This window comes from Nomascus leucogenys, chromosome 19 (assembly GCF_006542625.1).
Source record: "Nomascus leucogenys isolate Asia chromosome 19, Asia_NLE_v1, whole genome shotgun sequence".
In the NCBI taxonomy this organism is placed as follows: Eukaryota; Metazoa; Chordata; class Mammalia; order Primates; family Hylobatidae; genus Nomascus; species Nomascus leucogenys.
In genome coordinates, this window is record NC_044399.1 from 61,377,345 (window position 1) to 61,390,414 (window position 13,070).

Consider the following 13,070-nt stretch of genomic DNA (forward strand, 5'->3'; position numbering starts at 1 on the left):
GTACGTGGCACTTCATGAATGCTTACTGAATGTTAAAAGGACGAATGAAGGGATTATTTAAAAATACTTATTTTGGCCAGGTGCCATGGCTCATGCCTGTAATCCTAGCACTTTTGGGAGAGTGAGGCCAAGAACAGGAGTTTGAGACCAGTCTAGACAACATGGAAAGACCCTGTCACTACAAAAAATTTACAAATTAGTCAGATGCAGTGGCAGGTACCTGTAGTCCCAGCTACTCAGGAGGCTGAGGCAGGAGGATGGCTTGAGCCCAGGAGTTTGAGGCTGCAGTGAGCTTTCTCGCGCCACTGCACTCCAACCTGGGCAACAGAGCAAGACCCCGCCTCTTAAAAACAAAAAACAAAAACAAAAAAGTTTCTCCACCTCTAAGGGGCAGTTCTGTAAACTCGTGGCTGACAGATGACTCAAATCCAGGCAAGAAGGCTGGAGGCCATCTGTGAGGAAGGAAAGCCGTGGCCTGCTGAATGCTTTGGATAATCAGAGGGAAGATTGTATCCACAGAGGAGAGACTCGCTGCATGGAACCTGGCGGGAGAGTAACCAAGGAGCTGGCATTTGTCCAGTCGCAGGCTCTGACATCACCCCTGTGGTGACATGGGTGGGCATGAATGCCACAAGCTGGCAGTGGCTCTTCTCAGGATGTGGCTTCCCACATAAAGTGGCCCTAGAGGGAGAATGTGATGACCAGGCCCCAGTGGCAATAACAAGTTCGATGTAAGTGCATAAATAGGCACTTAGCAGAAAATTTCTTGTGAGCCAGGCATGGTAGTTCACGCCTATAATCCCAGCACTTCAGGAGGCTGAAGGGGAAGGATTGCTTGAGCCCGAGAGTTTGAGACCAGCAGCCTGGGCAATGTAGAGAGACTCCATTTCTGAAAAAAAAAAAAAGCTACTTGGGAAGCTGGGGTGGGAGGATCACCTGAGTCTGGGAGGTCGAGGCTGCACTGAGCCATGATCATGCTACTGTACTCCAGCCTGAGTGACAGAGCAAGACCCCGTTTCAAAAAAAAAAAAATCTTCTGTGAATTGCATTAGAATGACTGAGTCGTTCAAGCCTGGCAGCTCTGGCTGCTGGACAGAGGCTCTGAACCAGCCAGGCTGGGTTGTGGATAGTCCCTTGAGATAGTTCTCTGCCCACTGACCTTCCTCTGTACCTAGGCTTCTCAAAGTATAGACTTGCGACTGGGCTCAGACTAACCACATCAGTACCACCTGAGAACTTGATAGAAATGCAAATTCTCCTGCTCTGTCCTCTGATCTACAAAATTAGAAACTATAGAGGTGAGGTCCATGGTTCTGGGAATTAACAAGCCCTCCAGGTGGTCCTGATGCATGTTCAAGTTTGAGAACCACAACTAGTTTCCCTTTCATAATAGTTACTACTTCGCAAGGAATCGGGTGGGGTTAAGGTAACAGGTTGAGAAATTCATAATATCGTGCAGGGGGTCTTTTTATAAGTTGAGTGAGGACTGGATCAATGACTCTCAATGGGAAAGGCCAGGGGTTAGGGAGGAACCTCCTTGCATTTGGAAAATCTCCAGAGGAGGGGTTAATTTGCAAAAACAAATTTTAAAGTTATAGTTTTGCTTTCTAGATCTGATTTTTAAAAATTTATTATTTTTTTTTAGAGACAGGGGCTTGCCATATTGCCCAGGCTGGTCTTGAACTCCTGGGTTTAAGTGATCCTTCCCCCTTGGCCTCTCAAAGTGCTGGGATTACAGGCATGAGCCACGGTGCCCAGCCCTTAATTTATTTTGAAGGCTGGTGTAATATAAACATTAAAGGAAGGTGTAATATAAACTGCCACCTAGTATTGATTGTTTTAGGGTCTATAATGTTTGGATCCCACCTCCTGTCCAATTCTCATCCTCAAACACAAAAACAGAACCAAAAAAACAACTGTCTACACACACACACACACACCCTTGGCTGGCCTGAGAGGTAAAAGAAACATCCCGTACGACTAGCGGAAAGAGCTCCTGAGGCACGTTGGAGCCTTTACTGTGTCCCATGCACTATACATCTGGCACTATAAAGAGGGTACAATAGCTAGTGGCTTCTGCAATCAAGCAGCTTACAAGAGAAAATTCAGAGGGGAGACTTTTTTTCTGGTTGACAGATGTTGAAAATATGAAGGTGTGGGAGCTTTGATCAGAGACTTGGTTTTTCAGTTTTGCCAGATAATAGAACACATGGGGTGAACTAATGGGAGGGGAGGGTGAACAGATGGTCGAGGCTTGATTGCTGGGTTAGGAGGCACAGAAAGGCACAGAGGACAGAGGACTACCAGTCCTTGGCAGTACTGTACTGCTCCATGGCCACTACTTGGGTCCAGGGCCACATTCAGATCTGAGGTTAGATAGTAAGAATTGCTAACATTTATCCAGGGACCACAGATGCGAGTACTCAATCTAGGTGCTGTGCATGTATTAACTCATTCTTCAAAGGAACCTTATGAAGGAGTTATTTGATGAGGAGACTCGGGCATTCACAGGAAATCGAACGTGCCCAAAGTCTCACCCTACACAGTGGTGGAGTGAGAATTTGAGTCCTGGCCACTTGCTCCGAAGCTACCGACAATTTAGCGTGCTGTCCCCCGTGTCTGGGTGGGCTTGGTGGGTTGGGAATGGCGGGGGAATGGCGGAGGAATGGGACACTTATTTTGGTAGGTAAATGCGGTTCAGAAGAAAGCTCTTCGTCTTTCTCCAAGCCTGAGCAATCCTTTTGGCTCAGGCAGTCCAGAGCAGAGCGCTTTGTGAGCCAGCTCTACAGGAGAAGTGCTGTAAGCCCCTTCCCACTAGATGGCAGCCCCTAAACCCACATGCAAATCCTGGAACCTCCCTGGTCCCCATCTTCCAGGGCTTGGCTGCAGCTGAGGAACTGCGGACGCACACCCGCCAGGCGTCCAGGGGACGCTGCCCCATCCGGGGGTCGCGGGAAGTTCCTAGGCCGGGTGGGGGGGCGGAGGCGGACGGGGAGAAGCCGGTCCCCTGACTGTCGGAGCCCGAGGGAGGACTTGGCGCGGAGCAGCCCCATCTAGGGCTCCCAGTCGGGGCCGCCCTCACCGCCTGCATCGCCGCGGCCGCCGGGAGGGGAGGGGAGAGGAGGGCTCGCGGGTTGGGGGGGATGTGCGGGCGCGGTCCGGGCCCCCAAGGCGGGGGCTGGCGGCAGGTGCGCGGCGTGGACTACAAGTCCCAGCATGCCCCGCCGCCCTGACCCGGCCCCCGCCACCACTTAAAGGCTATGGGAGCCGCAGCGGTGGGGTCGCCGGCATTTCGCCGCCGCCGCCGCGGATTTTCGCTGCCAGTGCGGGAGCGGCAGACTCGGCTGCCAGCTCTACCGGCGTCCCGGCTCGGGCAGCGCCGAGGGGCGCTCCTGGTCCAGCTCTCCTGGCTCGGGGGTTCCTTGCCTAGGCCCCCGAGCCCCGGTCTCCCCGCCTGGATGGGAGAGAAGAAGGAGAGCAGTGGCGGGGGTGATGCGGCGGCCGCGGAGGGAGGCGCAGGGGCCGCGGCCAGCCGGGCGCCTGCAGCAGTGCGGGAGCTCCAGAAGTTCATCGGCATCTCCACAGGCAGCCTGCGCGGGCTGCGCACCAAGTGCGCTGTGTCCAACGACCTCACCCAGCAGGAGATACGGACCCTGGAGGTAAGCAGGTCGGGGACCCGGGCTGGGCTCGAGGAGCGGCCCGGACACCTCCCTCCGGGCCCTAGTTCACTCCTGGCCGAGTTGCGTCCTTGAGCCCGCGTCGCCCCCTTGGAGGCTTCCCCTCCTTCCTGCACTCGCTGATGCGGCAGCCAGAGGACCCGGGACCAGCCCTCACCTTGGGCAGGATTTGTGGGGCGGGTGCGTGGTGGGAACTGGGATGGAGGCTCGAGGGGCCCGTGGGCGGAGTGGGCTGCGCGCGGACATCCCCCCCGCCGCGAATTTCCATCTGGTCCAGCCCTCTCATCTTGTAGGTGAGGAAACTGAATGCCTGAGGGAGAATTGACTTGCCAGGAACCCCTGTTAAAGAGAATTAACATAGGGTGGTTATTAAAGGAGCACTGGGTTGGGAGTCAGACCTGGAGGCCCACACCCTTGGTTAAGAGATTATACCACCTTAGTCTGGCCTGTTGACTGAGGGTGAGCCACTCCATCCTCCTCTGATTGTGGGGTCTTGACCTCAAGGGGTTTCCTGCAGGAAGAAGCAAATGGGTTTGCTTTCCTAGCTCTGTCCAGTGCTTTAGGGACCCTGAGGACTGGAGAGATTCTTTTTTTTTTTTGAGATGGAGTCTCGCTCTGTCGCCCAGGCTGGAGTGCAGTGGCGCGATCTCGGCTCACTGCAAGCTCCGCCTCCCGGGTTCACGCCATTCTCCTCCCTCAGCCTCCCGAGTAGCTGGGACCACAGGCGCCCGCCACCTCGCCCGGCTAATTTTTTGTATTTTTTTTTTTTAGTAGAGACGGGGTTTCACCGTGTTAGCCAGGATGGTCTCAATCTCCTGACCTCGTGATCCGCCCGCCTGGGCCTCCCAAAGTGCTGGGATTACAGGCGTGAGCCACCGCGCCCGGCCTGGACTGGAGAGATTCTTGGAGAGCCATCTGGTGTATGTCATGGGTGGGCCTTTCTTGAAGGTCAGTCTGCCCAGTGGGCTGGCTCAGCCCGAATGAACTGTCTTGAATCTTTGGAGTTGTCTGTGTACTTTGAAGGGCTTCTCATCCTTGCACCAAAAGATCCCCTGGAAATTAGGTGGGAAAACCTTAACTTTTGTGGGGCCTTGTGTTTGTCTTAAAAGTTCATGCACATGGCCAGGTGTGGTGGCTCACACCTGTTATCCTGTCCTGGATCCCTTGAGTCAAGGAGTTTGAGACCAGCCTGGACAATATAGTGAGACCCCGTCTCTACAAAAAATAAAATATTAGCCAGGGGTGGTCGTGCCCATCTGTAGTCCCAGCTACTACTGAGGCGGGAGGAGCACTTGAACCTGCACCCAGTGTACTCCAGCCTGGGCCACAGAGCAAGACCTTAACTCAAAAAAAAAAAAAAAAAAAAAAAAAACCAACAAGAAAAATTGTTGAAGATTTTGTATTCTGTCCCACTATCCATTGGTTTTCATGTTAAGATAATGTCAGAAATTCTTTACAATTGCTTCCAGAAGGAGTAGCCTTTTGATCTAGTGCACAGGTGTCCAGTCTTTTGGCTTCTCAGGGCCACGTTGGAAGAAGAATGCTCCTGGGCCACACATAAAATACACTAATGCTAACGATAGCTGATGAGCTTAAAAAAAAAAAAAAGTTTATGCATAATTTTCATGATACCTACCACCACAGATAGGCGGAAAAGTCCTTGTAGTCAAAGGGTTGGACACGGCTGATCTAGCGTCTTGTCGTCCATTTTGGCTTTCTCCCTGATTCCAGAATGCAGGTAGAGATGTAGAGACGTGCTCTCAGGACAGCTGTTGAGATAAAAAATTTGTTGTCATTATTCCGAAGCACAGCTGTTTGTCATTTGCATTGAAAAGGTCTCCATTCAAACTGCTGTCACATAAAATCTATTTATATAAGTCTGTATTTTTCTGTTGTCTTGGCCTTTGTGGGCAGTAGTGTGTTTTAACCGAGCAAACTGTCCTTCCAAATAATGAAGCCGAAGTCAGCCTACCTGCTTGCCATTTTTCTTCCCCTTCCATTTTTCTAACCTCAGGATAATTGTAAGAATGAATTAAGATTTGTGTTTAAGGCCGGGCACAGTGTCTCAGGCCTGTAATCCCAGCACTTCGGGAGGTGGAGACAGATGTATCGCTTGAGCTCAGGAGTTCAAGACCAGCCTGGGCAACATACTGAGACTCCGTCTTGTATAATTAAATTAAAATTTAAAAAAAGAAGAGAAAAAGACCTGTGTTTAAAATTTAAAAAAAGAAGGGAAAGTGTAATGCAAAATGTGGACTATGCCAGCTATGATTGGGAAAAACAATTTTTCATACAGCATTATCTATAGACTTGTATTACCAGCATACTGGTCATAAGCGTTTTGCTTTCCGCAAATATGAGGTAAGCTACTTTAAAGTGTGGTGGGACTTTCTTCCGCGTGGCTCCTGGAGGTGTTGAGTCCCAATTTAGGTTTAGTTTTGATATGGATAATTTCATATTTGGGTTTAGTTTTGATATAGATAAGGGAGACCAGCTTCATTCATGGTGCACACACAGTTTTGCCAATAAGGAAAAAAAGAAAGCAACCTGAATGTTCCTACTCATTAGATGCTATCTGGAGAGCTCCTACCCCACCCCCACCAAGGCCCGGGCCCTTAAAAAGACTCAATGCAGCCTTTCTGTATCTCATACTGTATTCTGCAAGATGCTCTTGTGAAAGAAAGTTGTGCTGCATCAGCCATCTCCCTCTTGAAGATCCCTGCGGATGAGGATTTGTGTTTTAAAGGTTCTGAGAAGTCCTGCAACAACAGTTCTCAAACTTATTTGTCCAGGGGATCTTTTCTTCCACTGAACGTAGTTGCGGAGACACGGCCTTAAGCCTTGAGCAGAGAAAGAGACAAGAAACTGTTGGCTCATTTACAACCAAGTGTTGTGTTTATGTTTTAGGTTTTTATGAAACTGAGGTGCTGTTTGAGGTTCCAAATCAAATTGGGTGGTTGAAGAGAGGCTGGTATCTCTGTAGACTTAGCCAGCCATGAGAGGTTGCCTTTTGTTGAAGGAGGTGTTTTACAAAGGGAAATAGGGTGTCTCCTGGGCATCACATTAGCACTTAAATACATCTGTCACTGAAATGAAATGAAATGATGAAATAAATGAAATGATGAAATGGTGAAACAAAATGATGAAATGAAATGAAATGAAGAAATGAAATGATGAAATGATAAAATGATGAAATGAAATGATGAGATGAAATGAAATGGTGAAATGATGAAATGATGAGATGAAATGAAATGATGAAATGAAATGATGAAATGGTGAAATGAAATGAGGAAATGAAATGATGAAGTGAAATGATGAAGTGAAATGATGAAATGATATGAAATGATGGAATGAAATGCTGAAATGAAGTGAAATGATGAAATGAAATGAAATAAATGAAATGATGAAATGATGAGATGAAAAGATGAAATGAAATGGAGATGAAATGAAATCATGAGAGGAAATGATGAGATGAAATGAAATCATGAGATTAAATGATGAAATGATGAGATGAAGTGAAATGATGAGATGAAATGATGAAATGAAAGGATGAAATGAAAGGATGAAATGATAAAATGATGAGATGAAATGATGAAATGATGAAATCATGGAATGATGAAATGATGAAATGAAATGTTGAAATAGTGAAATGGTGAAATGAAATGAAGTGAATGATGAAATGATGAAATGAAAAGATGAAATGATGAAATGATATGAAATGATGAAATGATATGAAATGATGAAATGAAATGAAGTGAAATGATGAAATGATGATATGAAATGAAATGATGAATTAATGATGAAATGAGATGACAAAATGAAAGGATGAAATGATGAAATGAAATGGTGAAATGATATGAAGTGATGAAATTATATGAAATGATGAAATGAAATGAAATGAAGTGATGAATTAATGAAATGATGAAATGACAAGATGAAAAGACGAAATGAAATGATGAAATGATATAACGAGATGAAAAGATGAAATGATGAGATAAAATGAAATGATGAAATCATGAGATGAAATGAAATCAAGATGAAATGATGAAATGATGAGATGAAGTGAAATGATGAAATGAAATGATGAAATGATGAGATGAAATGATGAAAGGATGAAATGAAATGATGAAATGATGAGATGAAATGATGAAAGGATGAAATGAAATGATGAGATGAAATAATGAAATGATATGAAGGATGAAATGAAATGAAATAAATGAAATCATGAAATGAGGAAATGAAATGATGAAATGAAAGGATGAAATGAAATGATGAAATAGATGAACCAAAAATACTTATTCATTTTTTTCTTGGCATCCTTCTAAGAGTATTTTAGTGAGGTTAATTTCTAAAAATAAATTGGTATTCAATAGCTATACAGTTGGCCTTTGCACCACAGGGGTTTGAACTGTGCAGTTCCACTTAGCAAAACCAACAATTCTACATCCTTCTCCACACCCTGCCCATGGAAAGGATGAGGATGTAGACCTGTTTGATCATCTACTTCCATTTAATAACTAGTAAATATATTTTCCTTATGATTTTCTTTTTCTTTTCTCTGGCATGTTTGTAAGAATACAGTATATAAGACATAACATATTAAATATGTGTTAATTGACTGGTTGTGTTATTTGTAAGGCTTACAGTAGGCTATTAGTAAAGTTTTGGGGGAGTCAAAGTTATAGTGGATTTTCTACTGTGCAGGGGGGCCAGCACCCCTAACCTCCGTGTTGCTGAAGGGTCAACTGTACATGTTATTTCCTTTCCTGTAAGAGAAAAATGATGAGAAGATCTTTTCTCCAATAAGTGTATTCAAAATGTAGCAGATTTGAAATGTGTTGGCGCCACCATTTTGCGTCTCACTTTGAAAACTTAAAAGTCGTACGAAAGCCTACCTTCCTTTTCCCACCTTAGAAAAAATGTTACAAAGAAAAGGGGTGAAACCATGCTAGTTTGCACTGAAATTTGAAATTATCTTTTAAAAATATATTTTTACTTTAATTACTTCCAAAATAGAGATCAATTGCATACAAATGGCAGGTCACCCTAATCCACCCTATGACTGCAGTTAGATTCATGAGGAATTGTGCCATCTAGAAAGGGCAGAGAAGAGGAATAGAGTGCTCTGCATCTTGAAATATAAACATGCACATAGCCACATGCTTTGATTCTGTTGTCACTGTGTACTTACTGCTAGGAAGAGGGCATATTTGTGTATTTTTATGCTAATTATTATCCAAGTTGTTGATGATTTAGGCTTTCAGAACCATATAAAGATTTTTTTTCCTTTCAGATGTAAACTATCTTGCATTGTTCTTCTGATCATATGAGGGATAAATTTGACTGAATATTCTTCAGACCATAATATTATGTCCATATAAACGCCAGTAGCAAGAGTAGAATCAACCACAATTACCTTTTAATTATTTAAAGCATGTGTGCCTATAAGTAATTGGCATTTTATATAATCAAGAATCTTTGATATAATAATCTCTCAACTATTTGAAACATGGCTCACATATATTAATTTTATATGCAAATATATATAATATTGTATATGAAACTAAATTTTGGACTTTAGAACGACTTTGTAGAATCTTGACTTAAATGTCTACAGTAATATTTGACTTAAAAAACTGTAACACACTGTCACTGTGATGAAAAAAATTACTATAAAATTATTTAAAAATTTTTTCCACCCTAACGTTTAGAATATTCTCACATTTGTGGTTAAAACCTATTGTGATTGTTTTAGAATTTAGATAAAAAATGTTCCAGAAAGTTTGAAGAGAAGCACTTCAGTCAATTTTTAGTTGTTCAAGCATGAAGAAATGGCATTTCATTGACATTTTAAAAACTATTCAGATTCTCTCTTTGAATTCAAGTGTTTCAAAGATATATTATTTTAAAATACCAAAATAGGAATAGAATATGAAGGGCTGGTTATGAGTAATATGATACACTTTTATGAGAGGATGAGATTACAATAACAATACCTCCTCTCATAGACTAGCCAGCAAGTCTCCACTAAATAACAGTGCCTTGATTTTGTAGATGTTTAATCATGGATATTGAGTTAATCTGAACCATTTGGAGACACAGGAGTTTATTAAAGAATTATATAACGTCTTTCAAGTATTTAGAATAGTGTTGAAATTAAGCCTGCATCCCCGCGATTTTCAGAGGTGCTGATGCCTAATAAACTCAACCCCTTGCATGCCAAAATGGCTTAAAGCCCACCCGTTACCCAAGCTACACTTCAAGCATCAAGGTTCAAAAATGTAATTTTAAACATGCAAGAGTTTGAGGAATTCACTACTCACACTTTCTTGAACAGTCTATCCAAGTGCATCAAGCAAAATGTGAGTAAAGAAATTTTGACCAAAGGATTGATAGTAATGTTGAATACATTTAATAGTAGATCTAAGATTAAAAGGTGAGAGTGAGGGTGAGAAGAGTGTATGAATGCTTCGTGTTCTGACAAAGAGAATGTAGCACCCATTTCCTACCTGCTTGGTTGCATTGCCAGTGCCCACGGTAGGCTATTTTATCCAGGTTTTTAGTTTTGTTTTTTTTTTCTTTTCAGGAGAGTTAGTCCAAGACCAGTAACTCCATAACTGGTAGAATTGGAAGACTTTAATAGTGCTTAACATTTTGTACATAGCTTTATAACAGTTTTCTTTTTCTTTTTTTCTGAGAGATTCTTTTCAATATACCCCATCATGGTTGAACTCAAAGTCATTGCTTATTTAAAATCTACAACTGTGGACGTTTTGTATCCTTCGCATTCCAGGTAATTGTTTTTTTGTGCATTTTCTGTATTTTTCTCCATCAGTCTACCTAGATATTTGTTAGATTTAATATTTTAATATTTTTCTGAAAAAGTGAGCTTTTGCATTTTTAAATATATGCTCAGTTGCTTTAATTCTGCTTTTTCATGTACTATTTCTTCCTTTTTTTTTTTTTTTTTTTTGAGATGGAGTCTTGCTCTGTTGCCCAAGCTGGAGTGCAGTGGCGTGTGATCTCTACTCACTGCAACCTCCACCCCCCAGGTTCAAGCAATTCTCCCACCTCAGCCTCCCGAGTAGCTGGGATTACAGGTGCATGCCACCACGCCAGGCTAATTTTTGTATATTTAGTAGAGAGCAGGTTTCACCATGTTGGGCCAGGCTGGTCTCGAACTCCTGACCTCAGGTGATCCACCTGCCTCGGCCTCCCAAAGTGCTGACATTACAGGCATGAACCATGGCGCCTGGCTATTTCCTTCGTTCTTTATGTTTATTTTACTGGTTTTATCTCTCTCTCACTGTTTCTCTCCTTCTCACATTCACTTTGCAGTTGTCAAATAGCCCAGGTGATGTTACAGATTTACTCCTTATTAAAGGAGGCATTACACATTACACATGCATCTTAGTGGCCTTACAAAAGTGTTTGGTTCATTTGTATTGACTATTCACCTTTAAAATATTTCAATATTCATTAAAATAGCTTCCAACCAATATTATTAGACTTATGTTTCTAGCTTTCTTTTTTTGTATTGATATCTACCTTCATTGCTGTTTGTTTAGGAAATGTATTCTGTGTCACATTATTTCCGTGAAAATTGTTTGAATTTGTGGTATGGTCTAGAAAATGTTAATTTTTGTAAGTATTCTGTATGAACATGAAAATAACATGAATTATAATATCCATGTTCCTTATATAACATTTGCCCTTTTTAAGATCCACTAGCTTCTTTTAAAACTTACTCTTTTAGGCCAGGCGCAGTGGCTCACGCTTGTAATCCCAGCACTTTGGGAGGCCGAGGCGGGCAGATCACGAGGTCAGGAGATTGAGACCACGTTGAAACCCCGTCTCTACTAAAAATACAAAAAATTAGCCGGGCGTGGTGGCGGGTGCCTGTATTCCCAGCTACTCGGAGAGGCTGAGGCAGGAGAATGGTGTGAACCCGGGAGGCGGAGCTTGCAGTGAGCCGCGATTGCGCCACTGCACTCCAGCCTGGGCGACAGAGCGAGACTCCATCTCAAAAAAAAAAAACAAAAAAACAAAAAAAACAAAAAACTTACTCTTTTAATTTTTTCTTTTATCTATTACTGAAAGATGTGTGTTTGAAATGTCTATAATGATTTAGGGGCTTATCCATTTCTACTTACTTTCTGATATTTTTGCTTTATATAATTTGACTGTCTCTAAATTGTGTGTGTGTGTGTGAGAGAGAGTGTGTGGTGTGTGTGTATATATGTATATATGTATCAGGCTAATGCACATTGAAGTCATCACATCTTCTTAATAACTTAAAACTTTTATCACACTGGTTAGACTAACTTATTTTAATAAATGTTTCTAACTTACATTCTATTTTGTCTACATAGCAACCTTTTAAAAAATTATATTCATGTAGTATGTCTGTATGTATATCATATATACACAGTATCTATTATTTGAACTTCAAAGTTTCTGTAAATTTATATATTAGTTGCCTCTCGTAACTATGATAGAGATGGATTTTTTAATTTTGCCAATCTTTGTATTTTAACAGAAGCATTGTCTACTTAGGTTTAAGTTAATCTTGGATCATTTATACTTAATTTGTTTTATTAATTTGTTGTATATATATATATATAATGTCTCATTTTCTCCTATCAGTTTCTGTCTTGTTTTTAAATTATGACTTTTATTTTTATTGTTTTCCTAGATACAACAGAGAAATGCATAATGTCCAGTGAATTTATTAAAGTTCCAAAGTCCGTCATGCGCAGTGGCTGACACCTGTAATCTCAACACTTCGAGAGGCCGAGGCGTGTGGATCACGAGGTCAGGAGGTGGAGACTACCCTGACCAACATGGTGAAACCCCGTCTCTACTAAAAATACAAAAATTAGCCAGGTATGGTGGCACGCAGCTGTAATCCCCGCTACTCAGGAAGCTGAGGCAGGAGAATTGCTTGAACGTGGGAAGCAGAGGTTGCAGTGAGCCGAGATTGCGCCACTGCACTCCAGCCTGGGCGAAAGAGTGAGTGAGACTCCGCCTCAAAAAAAAAAAAAAAAAAAAAGTTGCAAAGTCATACTCACCTTTCTGCTCTTGTCAGACAATTAAGGGGTCTTTGAATACTTCAGCCCTAATAATTTGCTTCCCAACATACATATTGCAGTGCTTATCTAATTTTAAATATCTTTTTGTTTCAACACCTAATTTTTTTATTTAGATCTATCTGTATGTTTACAATATATTTTGCTCTTTGTTCATTCTTTGATTTCAGAACTTCAACCTTTCTGAAGCATCTTTTCAGAGTTTCTTTTTAGTTTCTTTAGTGGAATTCTGCTGGTGGCGTTTTGTTTTTTGTCTCTAAATATGTTATTTAGCCATAGGTTGATGAATATTTTTCTTGGTTGA

The 13,070-nt window shown here is 42.3% G+C and overlaps 1 protein-coding gene across 4 annotated transcripts; it reads left to right on the forward strand.

The window, feature by feature from the left end:
- Positions 1-3,157: 3,157 nt before the first annotated feature.
- Positions 3,158-12,497, forward strand: LOC115831537 (kinase suppressor of Ras 1-like). 4 transcript variants are annotated; one of them, XR_004027044.1, is made up of 3 exons: positions 3,158-3,659; positions 10,378-10,470; positions 12,373-12,497. XR_004027044.1 is itself a non-coding variant. In XM_030800259.1 (2 exons), exons 1-2 carry the CDS (start codon positions 3,261-3,263, stop codon positions 12,391-12,393), a joined length of 420 nt encoding a protein of 139 aa, XP_030656119.1. In that variant the 5' UTR covers positions 3,158-3,260; the 3' UTR covers positions 12,394-12,497. The 4 variants fall into 4 exon arrangements, 2 of the variants coding, with proteins under 2 accessions (XP_030656119.1, XP_030656120.1); XR_004027045.1 differs by lacking the exon at positions 3,158-3,659 and adding an exon at positions 4,529-4,625; XM_030800259.1 differs by lacking the exon at positions 10,378-10,470.
- Positions 12,498-13,070: the final 573 nt, after the last annotated feature.

What these genes read in the sequence shown, in the direction of transcription:
- LOC115831537 (XM_030800259.1), top strand. Translation starts at nt 3,261, where the DNA reads ATGGGAGCCGCAGCGGTGGGGTCGCCGGCATTTCGCCGCCGCCGCCGC. An exon ending in AGGAGATACGGACCCTGGAG is followed by an intron (nt 3,660 to 12,372) that starts GTAAGCAGGTCG and finishes TTGTTTTCCTAG; the next exon opens with ATACAACAGAGAAATGCATA.